Raw genomic sequence first — 18,123 nt, 5'->3', positions numbered from 1 at the left:
AGTTAGAAAGTGTGTTTATCACAGTTGTATTAATCAGTAATTCCGAAACTATTTTCTGCATATTATAGGATTGAGCAAGTGAGTATATACATTGCAGATACTACAAATATAGAATGGGAGGAGATGAGAATGAACCCTGTGGTGATGAACTAGAAATGGAGTTATCAGCATGAACTCACAGTTGTCAACATGTAAACAGACTGATGTAAATATCTGTGTATATGTATGTAACATACTTTATCTACATATTTCCTAGCTCTGTCTGGTAAGAGAGCCTAGAAGCAAAGAGACGCAAGGAACAATGAGCACACTGAGCACCCAGATCTTAGTTCTTAAATGCCATCCCCACTAACGGGACTGGAGACATCAGCCCCTGACGACGATGGGTAAGTGGTGCTGGACTAGCCCTTCACCCTCAAAACATATGAAATGTCTGTCAGATGCTGAGCAACAGGTAATGACACACTGATCTGGGAGCACACTGACTGTTCCAACTTTCTTTCTGAAGGCACTTTACAGGCTAGGGGGCAAGGCAGGGGGACCCAAATAGAGCAAGCAGAGTGGTCTTGCTGATATGCGGAGATGGGAGTTTGGGGAGGCTGGGCAGCTGGAGTTTGCAGGACAGGGAACTGGAGAGGAGAGAGCCTCTCAGAGAAAGAGCTCCAATAAGCTGCACGGGGTCGCCATAAGCTTTAAGTTGAAACTGCCCATTCAGAGGCAATCATCAGAGAAAGAACGTCACCAGGGAGCCGTGGTCTGAACAACTCCTGGTGTTCACATTATAACCAGCAGGAATCAAGAGATGTACAGAACACCCTGAGCATTCAGTAGAGACAGAAACTTTAAGAACAAGGCTCACAAGGGCCAGGCAGACCCTCCAGGAGAGTAACCGCCCGCTGGAACAAAACAACACTTTAAGAAAGACACCTAGTAGGGGTTGCCCTATCTGTCAAAAAACAAAACCAATTTACAGATATCTCATGTAATTCAAGACAAGAAAATCACCAAAAGTTCACAGTTAGGAGGAGATAAGAAGTGAAAGTATATAATATTATTAGAAATTGGTATTTAATTTATTAATCATATTGCCTTTATTTTTATTTTAGAGAATGTGAAAATACTATCTCCATCTCTCGAACCTTATTTTGACCCCAGAAGCTCTAAGTTATTCAAATGGAAATTCTAATCAGGGGGTTTTCAGGAACCTAAACCTCAAGATTATCCTAATCGGTAGAGGCCTTCAATCTAACATCCACCCAAATGACGCTATCACTGAACAAAATACTTGTACAACTGTGAGTTGTAGAGCTTTCTGCAGGACCATTTGTCAATCACACAAGAAAACGGGGCACTTTCACTGTATGTTAAGAGAGACAGCCTCCAAGGGCCAGACCTCTAGCGTCTTCCTGTGGAGCTCAATGGGACTCAGCCTGGTTCCTCCAGCTTCAGGTCAGGCACCAGGTCCCAGGGAATGGACTTGGACAAGCAGAGAAAAGAAAAGAATCTAGTCTGGACAAAGGGTAAGCACACTACAGTTTTTGTTTTTTTTGCTGAGGAAGAGTCAGCCTGAGCTAACATCTGTTGCCAATCTTCCTCTTTTTGCTTGAGGAAGATTCGCCCAGAGTTAACATCTGTGCCAGTCTTCCGCTATTTTGTATGTGGGACACCACCACAGCATGGCCACCGACAAGTGGTATGTAGGTCCATGCCCAGGAACCAAACCCAGGCCACCAAAGTGGAGCACACTGAACTTAACCACTAGGCCGTGGGGCTAGCCCCTGCACCCAGTTTTTTTATGACCTTCAAGCTAAAAATGGTGTTTACTTTTTTCTGAAGTATTGTAAAAATTAAAAACAAAAAAGAATATACAACAAAGACTGCAGGAGGCCCACAAAGCCTGAAATATCTGGCCCTTAGCTGAAAAAGTCTGCCGAACCTAGTCTAGACTAACTCTGGTTCCCAAGGAAACTCCTCAGAAAGCTAAGTGTGCTGCTAAACACCAACTGCCAGAAGAAGATGGATAAAAATCCAAGTTTCTTCTCGTCTCTTCAGCTCTGCTTTTCTAGCTGCTGGAGCTCTACCAACCCTGACCCAGGGCCACAGGCTGAACTGCACCCCGCCTCATGCAAGAGGGCCTTCTACACGGAGGACCTCTTCTGCCCCAGTGCTCTCCACTGCCCTCCGCCCCACCAAAGGCAGCACAACCTACGTGGGAGGCCTGGAGGAGTAACAGGAGAACAGCCCGCGCCAGCCCCTCTGGCTGAGCTGCCTGCTCTTTGGAGGCGCCTATCCTAGGCTCACCCCAATAGCGCAGCTCTGCTCCTCCAAGGCAGGCCCACTGTTTAGAAAGGTAAGGTGAAGAAGGGTTAGGGAGGAGGCAGAAGTTTAACAAGTCACTCTCCTTCACCCCACAAGCCACCTACACACGTATGGACCAAAAGACAAGCTTGTTTTACTTAACCATGACACTCTGCAATGTTACTTCCCCAACAGCAAAGATTTGTCGATTCTTTGTCCCATGAACCATCTGTTAAGTACCTTCAATGGGCCAGGCAATGAGCCCCTGCCCCAATTTCAGGCAATCAGCTTATCTGCAGGAGACAGATTGATAATAAACAAGTAAAAAGTAAATTCAGGAACTGAAAAGTGCAAAGATGAAGCTAAAATAGGAAAATGTGACAGAGGGTAGGGGGAAGTAGGGAGGCCTGCTTTGGCTAAACTGACAAGAAAACAACTCTCTAAGGAGATGACATTTGAGCAGAGGCCTTTCCAAGTAAAGGGAACACTGAGTACAGTCATGCACCACACAATGACGCTTTGGTCAACAATGGACCACAAATACAACAGTGGTCCCATAAGATTAGTACCACCAAGTCCAGGCATCTAGTGAGCTGTACCATCTAGGTTTGTGTAAGCACTGTAGGGGAGGAAGAAACTTTCCTCCACCCTTCTAGGTTCTTCTGGCTGGTCTAAGAATTAAATTGACCAAGTAACTCACTAAGACGGCCAAAGCCCTCACCTACAAACCATCCTCAGCTAAAGACAAAAGAAGACAGGGGTGAGGAGCCTCAGAGACTTCAAAGCGAAGGAAGATAATTCACAGGTAGGTGAAAAGGAGCAAACGTTTGGAAGACAAGTGTTTGTTTGGCCACAGGAACAGAGAGGGGAGCCCAATAAACAGGCTTTTCTAGGTCCCTCCCTGTCGACTTCCTAGTTCACGTTATGCGAAGGTGACAGCTCTCTTCCTGAGACAGGTGTTTTTATCTGAATTCTTTTAGGCAGTTACGGGAGAGGTAACAAGAAAAACTTTCTGAGTCTTTAGTTTCTTAAAAATAATCAGCTTAGGGGCTGGCCCAGTGGCATAGTGGCTAAGTTTGCATGCTCTGCTTCAGAGGCCTGGGGTTCACAGGTTCAGATCCCGGATGCAGACCTAGCGCCACTCATCAAGCTGTGGTGGCATCCCACATAAAACAGAGCAAGGCGAGCACAGATGTTAGCTCAGCAACAATCCTCCTCAGGCAAAAAGAGGAAGATTGGCAACAGATGTTAGCTCAGGGCCAGTCTTCCTCACAAAAATAAATAGATAAATAATAATACTAATCAGTCTAAAATAATCCTCATGTTAAAGAGACAAATTTTGGGGTGGGAAATTCTGTTCCCCTTCAGCACACTCCGTGATGTTCACATAATGACGAAATCACCCAGAACATATCCCCATCGTGAAGCGACACGTGACTGTACAATGACTCTGAGAGGAGAATGAGCTTTGTGTAGCAGAGAACAAGGGCTGCAGGACCAAGCAGAATGGACAAGAGGGAGAAAGGAAAAGAGGGAGATGGAGCAAGAGAAGGTGGGGTGGCCAGAGTTGCAAGACCCATACACCTGGTATCAGTTTCCTACAAGTAACTACAACCTTAGTGGAATTATCCTACAGTTCTAGCTCCAAATCTAAAATGAGTTGGCATGGCTGCGTTCTGGAGGCACTAGAGAAAACAGAATTTCCTTGCCTTTCTCAACTTCTAGAAGCTATCCACATTCCTTGGTTGGTGGCCCCTTCCCTGCATCACTACAACTTCTTCCCCTCACCTTTCTCCTTCTCAGATTCTAATCCTCCTGCCTCCCTCTTATACAGACACTTGACTTTATATTGGGCCCACTGGATAACCCAGGATGAGCTCCCCATCTCAAGATCTTTAACTTATCCATATCTGATGTCCTTTTTGCTGCATAAGGCCACATATTCACAGGTTCCAGGGATTAGGACATGGACCTATTTAGGGGGCCATCATTAAGCCCACCACACATTTTATCTCTGATGATTATTTAAAGCTGGGGAGTGAGGTGATCCATTTTTTTTTTGGTGAGGAAGATCAGCCCTGAGCTAACACCTGTTGCCAATCTTCCTCTTTTTGCTTGAGGAAGATTGCCCCTGAGCTAACATCTATGAGTCTTCCTCTATTTTGTATGTGAGACACTGTCACAGCATGGCTTGATAAGTGGTGTAGGTCCACACCCAGGATCTGAATCCGCAAACCTGGAGTACCGAAGCAGAGCGCACCGAACTCAACCACTACGCCACCCAAGGTGATCTATATTTTTTAAGATCACTTGGGCCGTTTTGTGGGGAACATGCTATAGTGGGGCAAGAGTAGAAGCATGGAGATAAGTCAGCAAATTATCACTAATATATACTTCCTATTTCTGAAAAAGAAAATGGTACCTACAGAGCATAAAATATTACTTAGGTAGTAATTTTTAAAAATAGCACTAGGGTCAGAAATGAATTAATAACAGCCAATAATTACTACTTCCTCAGAAAGGCCACGAGTACTATGAGTCATTTTTAATGGCATCTCTGGCATTTTCAAATGAAGAAAATTAAAATCAAAGTAATTATAATATTACAAGTTTATATTAGGAAACAAGAAAGGCCTGAAATCAATGATCTAAGCTTCCACCTTAAGAAGCTGGAAAATGAGGAGTAAATTAAACCTAAAGCAAACAAAGGAAAGAAAACAATAAAGAAATCAATCAAAAAGAAAACAATTTTAAAAAACCAAAATCCAGTTCTTTGAAAAGATCATGAGAAGTAATAAATGTTTTGCCAGAATTTTTAAGAAAAATACACAAATTATCAATATCAAAAATGAAAGAGGGGACATCACTATAGATTCAAGAGATATTAAAAGGATAACAAAATATTATGAACTTTATACCAATAAATTTGAAAACTTACATAAAACAGATAATTTCCTTAAAAGACACAAATTACCAAAACTTAAAAAAAACAGATAAGGGCCAGCCCCATGGCTGAGTGGTTAAGTTGGCACACTCTGCTTCAGTGGCCCAGGGTTTTGCTGGTTCCAATCCTGAGTGCAGACATGGCACCGCTTGCCAGGCCACACTGGGGCGGCATCCCACATTACACAACTAGAAGGACCCACAACTAAAAATACACAGCTATGTACCGGGGGGCTTCGGGGAGAAAAAGGAAAAAAATTTTTAAAAAAAAAGAAACAGATAACTTGAATAGTCCTATATCTACTCAAGAGATTAAATTCATAGTTAAAAATCTTCCCACAAAAGAAAACTCCTAGACCAGATGGCTGTGTTGGTGAATTTTACCAAACAACTAAGTAATAAATAATACCAATTCTATACAAACTCTTCCAGCAAAATAGACGATACAAAACTGGAACACTTCCCAATTCATTTTATGAGACCGGCAACACTTTGACACCAAAACCAGACAGACACATTACAAGAAAAGAAAACTCCAAGAAAAACCCTTATGAACGTAGCTGCAAAATTCCTCAACCAAATTTTAGCAAATCAAATCTGGCAATATATAAAAAACATCATGACTATGGAGGGTTCATTCCAGGAATACAAGGTTGTTTAATATTTGAAAATTAATCAATAATTCATCATATTAAGAGACTGAAAAAGAAAAACTATATGATCATCTTAATAGATGCAAAAAAAAAGAGAGAGAGGTTTGACAAAATTCAACACCTATTCATGATTTAAAAAAAAAACTCAGCAAACTAGGAATAGAAACTTTTCAATCTTATAAAGTACATCTATGAAAAAACTACAGCTAACATTATACTTAATGGAGAAAGACTGAAAGCCTTCCCCTGAGGCTGAGAGAAGGCAAGGATGGACATTCTTACCACTTTTATTCAACACTGTAACAAAGGTCCTAACTGATGTAATAAGATAAGAAAAAAATAAAAAGCCAACATACTGGAAAGGAAGAAGTAAAACTGTCTTTATTAGCAGATGACCTGACTATCTACACAGAAAATCCCAGGGAATCTACAAAAAAAAAAGATTCCTAGAACTAAAAAGTGAGTTTAATAAGGTTGCAGAATACAAAGTCAATATATAAAAATCAATCGTATTTCCATACGCTAGCAATGAAAAATTGAGAGTCTAAATTAAGAAATGCCAATTACAGTACATCAAAAAATATGAAATACTTAGGAATAAATTTAATCAAATATGTCCAAGACTTGCACAAAGTAACTGAGACAGAGAGTATGAGTAAAACTCACACATATATGGTCAACTGATTTTTTAGAAAGGTCCTAAGATAATTCAATGGAGAAAAAGTTAGACTTTTCAATAAATGGTGCTGGAAGAACTGGATATGCATATGCAAAAAAACAAAAAAATTCCTGTGGTATAATAAAAAATATATGTGATCTTTGTCGTGGGAAACTGGAACAGAGCTCTTAAAATCCTTGGAATTTCCTAAGTGACACAGTGTTTCCTATTTTTATCCATAACAAGCCCCTCTCAACCAGACGTGAGTTTATGTTAATGAGGTGACTGCTGGAGAGCCCCTTAATAGCTTCAGGATGGAGGCTGGTCACCACAAAGACAAAGCCATGATTAGAGGGTTGGAACTTTCAGCCCCACCCCTCAACTTCTGGGGAGAGAAGAGGGGCCAGAGATAGAGTTCCATCACAACGGCCAATGATTTAGCCAAAGGTGTCTGTGTAACGAAAACGCCATAAGAAAACCATAAACAGTGGGGTTCAGGGAGCTTCCAGGTTGCTGAGCACATGTGCTGGCAGGGTGGCATGCCCAGGAGGGCATGGCAGCTCTGCAACACCCTCCACCTCAATCTTGCCCTATGCGTTCTACCATGTGGCTGTTCCCGGGCTGTATCCTTTATAATAAAGCAGTAACAGTAAGTAAAGCCCTTTCCTGAGTTCACTGAGTCAGTAGGGCAGATCCCATCCCGACACCAAATGTGTGAAGGTTTTCCAGACCAATTCCCCAATTCTCTGACACCAACTGGGTGTCCAACAACTCAATTCAACTCTGATGCTAACTCCTGAAGTTATCACAGACCCTACAGATTACGGGCTCAGTCCCATGAGACTGCTTTCACTTCAAATGCCAGTCACAAGTCCCAGGGGCCACCCATACATCTGAACAACTAGCTATAAAGTCAAGAGTTCCCACAAACCCCTCCTCAGGTTCAAGAATTCACTAGAATGACTCACAGAACGGAGGAAAACACTTAACAACAGGGATGCATTCTGAGAAATGCGACATTACACAATTTCATCATTGTGGGAACATCATAGAGTATACTTACACAAACCTAGATGGTACAGCCTGCTACACACTGAGGCTATATAATACTAATTTTCAAGGACTACCATTGTACATACGGTCCATCATTAACCAAAATGTCGTTATGTGGTGCATGACTGTACTTACAGTTACTGGTTTATTGTAAAGGATACAACTCAGGAACAGCCAAAAGGAAGAGACGCATAGGGCAAAGTTTGGGGAGGGGGCCACAGAGCTTCCATGCTCTCTCTGGGCACATCACCCTCCCAGCACACTGATGTGTTCACCAACCTGGAAACTCCCAAACCCCACTGTTTATGGGTTTTTATGGAGTTTTCATTACACAGGCACAATTAATTACATTATTGGCCATTGGTGATTGAACTCAGTCTCCGACCCCTCTCCCCTCTCCACAGGTTGGCGGAGAGGGGCTGAAATTCTTTTTTGTTTTGTTTTCCTCAATTCTTTTTGTTGTTGTTTGTTTGTTTTGAGCAAGACTGGCCCTGAGCTAACAACTGTTGCCAAGCTTTCTTTTTTTTCCTCCCCAAAGCCCCCAGTATATAGTTGTATATCCTAGTTGCAAGTCATTCTAGTTCTTTTATGTGGGATGCTGCCACAGCATGGCTTGATGAGCAGGGTGTAGGTCTGCACCCAGGATCCTAACCAGGGAACCCTGGGCTGCCGAAGGAGTGCACAAACTTAACCACTCAGCCATGGGGCCAGCCCCAGGGCTGAAAGTTCTAACCCTGTAACCCCAGGGTTGATTTTTCTGGCAACCAGCCCCCATGCTAACGCTAGCTAGGGGCCAATGCCTTGAGTCATCTCATTAGTATACAAAAGGCACTCTTATCACTCAGGAAATTCCCAGGGTTTTAAGAGCTCCATGCCAGGAACACAGGGAAGGACCAAACATATGTTTTATTATACCATAATAATTAAATCCACATCTTGCAACATACACAAAAATTAACTCAGAATGCATGATAGGTCTACATGTAAAACATAAAAACTGAAAAACTTCTATAAGAAAACATAGTTTGAGAAAGTCTTTGTAGGATAACATCTGGAGTAAGATAACATTTCTTAGTTCAAAAAATAGGGATAAACCATAAAAGAAGACAAATTGATAAAGATGACGTCAATTGAAAAACTTTTGTTCTTCAAAACACTTAAAAAGAAGGAAAGCCATAGAGTGGGAGAAAATACTTGTAAAACATATATCAGATAAAGGCCTTGTATCAAGAATATATAAAGAACTCTGCAACTCAATAAGAAGACAACCTAATAAAAATACGGGCAAAAGATCTAAATAAAGACTTCACCAAAAAAGATACACACGTGACAAAAAAGCACCAGAAAACAATGATACTGGCTCAACACAAGATTGACATAAGGGAAGCCATACTGTAGAAAAGAAACCATATTGTAACTTTGAATGACCTCTGACTAACCCAGCTGGATCTGCACCCTCCAGGAGATCCACCTGCTCTGTGGATTTTATGACCCCTGCTCGTGTATGTACCTCCCAGCTGTGATAAGATGGTAAGTTTGTTCTTTTGAGTTCCTCAGGAATGTGATGACCTCCCGGACACTGTCTATGCTGATAGCCATCATCAGTGACAACTGAAAGATCTGGTGTGGCAACTCCCAGTCTGTAGCACCAGAGGGTCAACATTCCTAACCCCTTCCCCTACTGCCCACTGGCCTGTATAACTGCTGCAGGATTCTGTGCCCCCTTAAGATGGTTCTTTAGGACACCAGTCCCCCCATCTTCCAATTTGCTGGGTTATTGCTTAATAAAATGCCCCTTCTCTGCCACCATCTTGCCTGCTGACAATTGGTTTTTGAATGCAGAGAGCAGATGGTGCCCTTTGTGCAGTAAAAACACGCTCAAAATCATTATTCATTACAGAAATGCAAACTAAAATCATAATGACATATAACTACCTATCCACTGGGATGTCTAAAATTAAAAAGACTGACAATATCAAGTGTTGACAAGGATGTGGAACATCTGGAACTCTCATTTATTGCTGGTGGGAATGCAAAATGGCACAGCCTCTCTAGAAAACAGGTGGCAGTTTCTTATAAAACAAATTATACAGTCATAATAAAACCAAGTAATTCTTCTCTCAAGTATTTATCCAAGAGAAACAAAAAAAAGTTCACAAAAAGATGTGTGAATGTTTATAGAAGTGGTATTTACAAAAGTCAAAATATTGGAAAAACCCAAATTACCATTAACTGCTAAAGAGAGAAACTGTGGGATACCCCATACAATGGACTACTCAGCGTATAAAATGAATACTCAGCAATAAGACCAAAGTACTGAAACATACAACACGAGTGAACCTCAAAGCATTATGCTAAGTGAAGGAAGCCGGATAGAAAAGCCCACCTCCAGCAGGATTCCATTTACAAGACATCCTAGAAGAGACAAACCTATGCTAATAGCAAGGCGATCAGCACTTTAAGGGGTCAGAGTAAGGGAAGGATGGGCACAGGAGAACTTTTTAAGTGATGAACATGTTCTATATCACAACTGTGATCATGGTTTAAAACCTGTCAAAACTCATCAATTACACACTTAAAACTGGGACTTTTTTCCAAGTAATTCATACCTCTATAAAGAAGATTTTTTTTAATTCCAAAAAATGATATACAACAAAAGAACCCTATTAAGCTAATACAAATTTGTGGGTATCTATCCTTGCACTTTATCTATCAATCAAACTCTCTAAAGGACTAACAGTCAAATACAGAAATATAAGTTAACCTGAGATTCTGAAACAATACTTTAGAGATAACTTCAGAGTCAGAGGTCCCCACATATCTAACCATCTCATGACATCTGTATCCATTTGAACAATACACACAATATTCGATAAAGAATGTTGACAATTTCAGTCAGAAGTTTTTAGTCAGAACAAAATTTACTAGAATTCAAAAGCAGAAGCAAAACTATCTTTACTTTTTTAAAAAACCCACACTACTATAGTTCAGTGAAACACTCCATTTAGAGTTCTACATACAGGAATCAATTATCAAGAATTGTTTATAATCTATTTTAGGAATTTCAAAGGAAAAAATCCTCAGTCTCAGTAATTTCTCATAAAATTTCCTTTCAAAAATTTTATGGTAAAAACAATACATATGTACTTTGCTACTTAGTGTCAGAACACTCAAAAGAACAAATATAAATATATGGCTAGGGTTACACATTTACATCCAATGCAGTAGCCTGGCCAAAAGGACTTTTTCATAATTTCATCATAGGTAATATATTAAAATTTTGACTACCTAAACATTTTGAAATAGCAGAATTATTTCAGTTTCACTTTGTGTGTGTTTGCGTGTAAGAAACAAGGTAAAATTTTTAAATGAATAAATACTTTCTAGAATATGCAGGCGAGACAGCACACATTCAGAACAATCTCTTATCCAGTCTACGTAGCCAGAAGCAGTGTTCTAACCTGAGTCATGCCTAGGGTATGGCATGGTATCTGAAAACATATATGTATAGGAAACACTGTCTGCAGCCATGATAACTACGATACATTTTTTTTCTCTATCCAGATATCACTGTCATTAATAAGAGAAAATTCATTTAAATACATTACTATAACTGGAGTGGCATTTTGACATTACACATCTTCTCAATCAACGTAGGACCACTATAATATATAAGTACCTGAGATTTTCAGAACTTAAAAAGGAGGCGTCATACTCCAAGAGATTAGAAATCACTGGTACAGCACAGAAACCCTGCCCCAGGAGTCAGGGGAAGTAGTTCCAGCTAGGCCACCACCTGTCCCAGGCCCTCAACCTCACAGGGAGTCTGTAAAATGAAAGCACCTGAATCTCTCTAAAAGGTCTTTTGGTTCCAAAATTTTTCCTCTCGAATGTTTTGACAATAATTTAGAAACTCAGTTAATGTCACAATTTTAGTTACCAAAACCAAAAAATACACTAATACACTTGGTCATTTTTTCTAAATTATTTACTTTGCATATATTCCCTGAATATAATTTATTACTATAACACAATTACTATTGCAGAAAGTTTGAAGACAGAGAAGAGAAAATATCACTCCTAATCCGTGATCTTATTTGCAGACACAGTTTCCACAGCTATCGTCATAATGGGCACAACATTTATACACTGCTCTCTCTCATGTGTTCCACACTACAATGCGGTCTTCATCTTATCACTGTAAATAGTTCCTTACCACTCCACTGAGTGCATCTGTATATTTATGTGTATTTGTATGCATCTGCATAATGCAATATTAGAAGGATAAAATAGAAAATCACCACCACTGCTATTTTTATTAGGGGAGAAGTGATGGAGAGAGGGAGGTGACAGCAGGACTTCTCCTTTTGTATATTTTCTCATACGTTTTTTTACATTTCATACATTTTGACCTACTACCTTTTTTAAAACTGAAATTTGATTTAAAAAATTTAAATGTAAGTGAAAGATGGTTGCTGATTCTAAATAATAGATTTAAATGGGAAGCCAGAAATCACAGTCCAACCTCCAATGCAAGTAGGGGTCACTTTAATAGTGCTTAATTATCTGTTTTTTCCAGCATATTAGAAAAAGGACACAAAAAAAAATAAACCAAAGTCAAGAGCCAGAGATACTATCACTGAAGAGGAGTGTGAGACAATTCAGAGGAACAGCTTAACACATCCCAGCAGTCCCTAAAAAAAGCACCAGTGAATCACAGCACAGTTTAAAGGCGGATTAATCTCAGCAAACACATGCTGAGTCCCCATTATGTGCAGTTCTGATAACGTAAAAGACGATTTTCAAAGAAGAAAAAGAGAAGTTCCCCTTCTCAAGAAATCTGAGGTAAGACCACTTCATAAGCTTTAAGTTTTTGGCAAGAAACAAGGTGCCACTTGAATACAGATGTATGGAGAAGAGAAACCTTTGGTGGGGGGGGGGGGCAGAAAGCAAAGAGGGAAAATGAGTAACTTTAAGGGGTTGGGGGAGTTAAGAGAATAATCAACAAATGAGTACACTGTTTTTGAGTATTACTAGTTCAGAATAGAAATTAAAGTTCTAATTATCTGAAAGACTGTATTTTTCAACAACAACCAATAAATGAGGCCTGATTAAAATTAAGATTTTTATAATAATATAGGCTATAAATTTAAATATTTTTTTAACTACATAAAGAAATTTTATTTATCTGGATTTACACGTAAGTGTACATATTAATAAAACAGACCTACTAAACTGCCTGTTTCAAATATATGTAAGAAAAGAAAATCTTTCAGAGAAATTCAAAAGAATGGTTCCATCATATACATTCAGTTACTAAAATAAATGATTTGGCCCAATTCTTCTATAATTCAAACAGCGATTTTTTTTACAAAATAGAGTAACAAACCTTATGATTACCGTGATCATGCAAAAGTTTAAAAGCACATAGAGCAGGGGCCAGCCTGGTGGGTCGCTGGTTCGGAGCCCAGGTGCAAACCTACGCACTGCTTGTCAAGCCACAATGTGGCAGGCGTCCCACATATAAAGTAGAGGAAGATGGGCACAGATGTTAGCTCATGGCCAGTATTCCTCAGCAAAAAAGAGGAGGATTGGCAGTGGATGTTAGCTGAGGGCTAATCTTCCTCAAAAAAAATTAAAAATAAAAAAGCACATAGAGCAAATAAAATAGATTTGATTAACCCTTGGAAAAAAGTATTCAAGAATAACTTGTTAATTTGGTAAAAAGTATCTGGTATATTACTTAATAAGTCCCCAAAAAGGCAACCTAGAAAAGCTAGCTGTAAACTGCGCTAAAGCATTAAAGTCGTTTTCAAAGAATATTAATAACGCAGAGATGCCAAACAATTGAGCAGCAAAAGAATATGTAAAATAAAAAGAATTCTATCAGTAATTATAGTGTCATAATTACAAAACCTACTACCAACAGAAAAACAATAATGACGGTATGATCATTAACATTTATTTTTGAAGTGTTATTCTGCCTTCACAATATCACTATCACTCCTCAAAGATTCATAAAATTGGGCCTTCCTTAAAGGCCCCCAAACTGCTCCACGTCTTCCCAATACGAGGACTGAAGTGCAGTGACCTCACAACCATCAGTCATGGCATTAGATTCAGTCACCTGGACACATATTCACCTGGTCCTAAAGTCAGATACAAGAATCCTAATTCTCTCGATATAAGTTTTTCATATTGTTTAACAAAAAAAATAAAATACACGTAAAGCCCTTATAACAACTAGCAACAGCTATCATGCATGACGACCGCACTGTGTTGTACAGACCCTGTCACACGGAAGCCTCTGACAACCCCGCCAGGCAGACAGAGTCACTCACGGAAAGCAGAAGCCTGGACTGCGGGACACCATCACCCAGGCAGCCAGGACAGGGACCCCACTCTCTGACCCCCAAACTGGAGTAAACCACCTAACCCTTTGAGGGACACTAAACACACCAAAAGGCAAAGATAACTCAGTTACACTGGGTGTTCCTAATAACGTAAATTCTGCAGTATTTTAAGGCGGAAGCCAGAGTACAAAGCTTGAAAACCTGAGCGCCCTTAAGAATGAAACCAAAGAACATCGGCCACAACTAAGACACCTCTAAAAACACTCTGTCTAGAAATAATCCCCCATGTCCTCAGCCTTGTTCCGAGTAAACTCTGAATGCTCAATAAATACTTGTTTCATGAATAAAATTCTGTACGTCATTGCCTCAAATGTTTGATTACCTCAAGGGGATTATCCCCTTCATATCTTTTTTTTTAAAGATTTTATCTTTTTCTCCCCAAAGCCCCCCAGTACACAGTTGTATATTGTTAGCTGTGGGTCCTTCTAGTTGTGGCATGTGGGATGCTGCCTCAGCGTGGTTTGATGAGCAGTGCCATGTCCACGCCCAGGATTTGAACCAAGGAAACACTGGGCCACCTGCAGCAGAGCACTCGAACTTAACCACTCGGCCACGGGGCCAGCCCCTCCCCTTCATATTTTTACTGAAAAAAAAAATTCATTTATGCTTCAGCCAACTTCTACCTTCATTTGCTTATCAAATTACAATGACTCTACATGTTATCAGCATTTTTTGAATCATCTACATTTTTTACTAGTTGAAACAGATTCATTCAATCTCATGGCTCAGAATTACTTACAAATATGGAAAATGCAACACAACTTAATCTTTAGCTTTTGGTAATACAGTACAAACAGGAAAAAAAAGATCTTATGCCGCTGTAGATACCAATTTAAAAATACAATCCGTGGACACACACTTAAGTGGGCACTACTACAAACACCAACCTTCAAACCAATGTCTATACTTAACACTTTGTACTGGGGCAGCTAGTCCTAGTCAATTACACTATCTTTTGAGCAACTAATAAACACAGAGCATATTGTTGTGGGTGGGAGATTCAATTTTTCCTTCCCAGCTGACCTTTCATAAATATTACTCATGTATTACAAACAAATATTTTAATGGCTCAAATTAATTTTTCAACTTCCACAACAATCCACGTGATGCAAAAGTTTCTTTCTAATACTAACAAAGCATTTTTTCTCTTGTAAAACAGTAAAAAACAGACCAAGAGGAACTGTTGGTAATGGAATTCAAACCACAAAACATTTTATAATGGAAAATAGGCTATTGCTGACAAAAATTAAACTACAGCTTAATTTCACAATAAAATGTATTTACATACCAGCACAGAATATCCCTGGGACTTCACTCCTGACTATTATGGTCCGCACTTTCTTATCAGATTTTAGAGCATCCACAGCTTTTGAGAGCTAAACAGAAATAGGGAGAGTAAGGAGGGAAAATGGGAAAAATCATTTTCAGATTGATGTCAACATTGTATCTTAATAGTAGAAGCAAACAGTTTAATCTTTACACTCACCATTTTTATAAGATTTTTACTGAATGAATTTTTGGCATAAGCTCTGTTTATTCCAAGCACCACAATTCCTAGTTAAGAAAAAAAGCAGAAGCACTTGAGTTAGTGAGGTACTCAGGGGACAGACCCCCACACACATCGCTGTTAACTCGGGACTCAGGAAATCCACCACCTCCTTGAGGTTCACTCCAAGAGCTTTATCCTTATTTTCATTTTACCTTCCTTTTCAAGATAAGCATATTGTTAAAGAATGTGGTATTTATAACATATTTATAAAATCAATCTAGTGCCAGAAATCAGAAGATAGAAGATGAAAGAAATAGAACAGCAAACATTTTCTTATCTTACATCAAAGGAATCCAGAGACTATCTATAAAAATAATTACATAGGTAACACACATAAGACAGAATAGAATTATCATTCCCAGCAAGGACTCAAGAGATGTTTAAAGTCTTTGCTTTTGAGGAAAGGGCCTGAAGGTGAAGGGGCGGCGCCCTCCACTACTGCCTTTTCCTTTGTAACTTCACCATAAGCATATACAATATCTTACTTCAGAAACTTTGCAAACTTCAGTAAGTTAACTGTTATTACTAACAAATCACATGTAAAACACAAAGTACTGAAAACCACTGACAGAAAGAATACTTTTGATAAACGATGTCTATAATTCAGACTCCTTAAAATGCTACGAGAGTAGTAAGAACCTACACTAAAAATATTCTGAAATGATCCAGAACTCCTTCACATGAACACAAGGAGAAATGCACAAGGACCACAGCGATTTTTATAAGAGCCAAATCTTAGAAAGAACTTGGAAATTCATTAACATATGATGACTATAAATCTAAAAACCCCAAAAGAATCAAATAAAAACTACCACCAAAAAAAGATCATACATGAAATTAACATATTCAGAAACAACAGTCTTCAAGTAAGGAAAAAAAGAAAAAGAAAGAAAGAAGACTACCACTTACAAGCTACACTGAGAAGAAATACCCATTTTTATGAACAACCAGGAGTCAGGGAGGCTGACATGGGGTACACTTAACATAAGCCTACTGATGGACACTCTCCTAAAAAAAAGTAGAACTGAAAAAACTGAAACACATACCATGTTTTTATATCAGAAAAAACAGTATCATAAATATTTCCCTAATTTATAAATCCAACACAACCCCAATAAAAATATCAACAGGCCCTTTTTCTGGAACTCGACATGAAGATTCCAAAATTCGTGTGGAAAAATAACCATGTAGGAAGAGCCAAGAAAATAAAGAACAAAGAAGAGCAAAGGTGAAGGAGGGAGTCCCTGGCCCCACCATATATTAAAACACAACCCAGAGCTTTACTCACAAAGTAACGCAGAGGCACAACATCTGTGGAGAGCATAAAGCAGAACACAAAACCCAGACGGAAATTCAGTTTATGATACAAATGGCCTTTCAAATCAGCTGGGATAAAGATGAATAAATGGTGTTGGGGGAACTGGAGTCCCATTTGGAAAAAGATAAAGGGTCCATATCTCACACTGCCATGATAATTCCTTTATTACTACATTGGTGATTCCAAAATGGTGATTTTCTATCATCCTACCATTCTTTACAAAACCAAGTTCTCTGGGCCAGCCCTGTGGCATAGCACGTAAGTTCAGTGCACTCCGCTTCAGCAGCCTGGGTTCACGCGTTTGGATCCCAGGGGCGGACCTACACCACTCGTCAGCCATGCTGTGGTGGCAATTCATATACAAAACAGAGGAAGACTGGCACAGATGTTGGCTCAGAGCTAATCTTATTCAAAAGAAAAAAAGAAAAGTTCTCTCCCCACTATTTTGAGTATCACTATGGCTTCATGGATTCTTTATTCAAGGAACTATAGTCCTTTACCTTTTTGTTTTGTTTTGTTTTTGGTGAGGAAGATTGGCCCTGAGTTAACATCCATGCCCATCTTCCTCCATCTTGTATGTGGGACGCTGCCACAGCATGACTTAATGAGTGGTGTGTCAGTCCATGCCGGGAATCAAACCCACAAACCCCAGGCCACCAAAGCAGAGCATGCGGAACTTAACCACTACCTCACGGGGCCAGCCCCCATTTCTATTATTTTTAATGTTCGAATTATTCTACATGTGGCGAGTGGGTGCCCTTGTCAGCTTAAGTCCTTCTGACACGTTCCTTCTATAAGTGACATGTTTCTATGTCCTTCTGACACGTTCCTTCTATAAGTGACATGTTTCTATGTCCTTCTGACACGTTCCTTCTATAAGTGACATGTTTCTATGTCCTTCTGACAGGTTCCTTCTAGTATTTGACATGTTTCTATGTCCTTCTGACATGTTCCTTCTATAAGTGACATGTTTCTATGTCCTTCTGACAGGTTCCTTCTATAAGTGACATGTTTCTATGTCCTTCTGACACGTTCCTTCTATAAGTGACATGTTTCTGTCCTTCTGACAGGTTCCTTCTAGTATTTGACATGTTTCTGTCCTTCTGACATGTTCCTTCTATAAGTGACATGTTTCTATGTCCTTCTGACAGGTTCCTTCTAGTATTTGACATGTTTCTGTCCTTCTGACACGTTCCTTCTATAAGTGACATGTTTCTATGTCCTCCTGACATGTTCCT

General features: G+C 39.6%; 1 protein-coding gene across 4 annotated transcripts in view; it reads right to left on the bottom strand.

Annotated features, from left to right (window-relative positions):
* The window catches only part of LOC124241060 (methylglutaconyl-CoA hydratase, mitochondrial), a 150,756-nt gene that overhangs the window by 124,122 nt on the left and 8,511 nt on the right, over positions 1–18,123 (bottom strand). For 3 of the 4 annotated variants that reach the window (XM_046664593.1, XM_046664592.1, XM_046664591.1), the window contains exons 2-3: positions 15,505–15,572; positions 15,307–15,394 (exon numbers count right to left, since the gene is read on the bottom strand). The exons of the other annotated variant lie outside the window; for it this stretch is intronic. In XM_046664593.1, coding sequence (XP_046520549.1) covers positions 15,307–15,394; positions 15,505–15,572 — 156 coding nt within the window. The remainder of the gene's footprint in view (positions 1–15,306; positions 15,395–15,504; positions 15,573–18,123) is intronic. 4 annotated transcript variants of the gene reach the window in all.

Source organism: Equus quagga, chromosome 6, assembly GCF_021613505.1.
Source record: "Equus quagga isolate Etosha38 chromosome 6, UCLA_HA_Equagga_1.0, whole genome shotgun sequence".
Lineage (NCBI taxonomy): Eukaryota > Metazoa > Chordata > Mammalia > Perissodactyla > Equidae > Equus > Equus quagga.
Note: the sequence above shows the minus strand (reverse complement) of the source record. Positions and strands in the feature narration are given on the sequence as shown.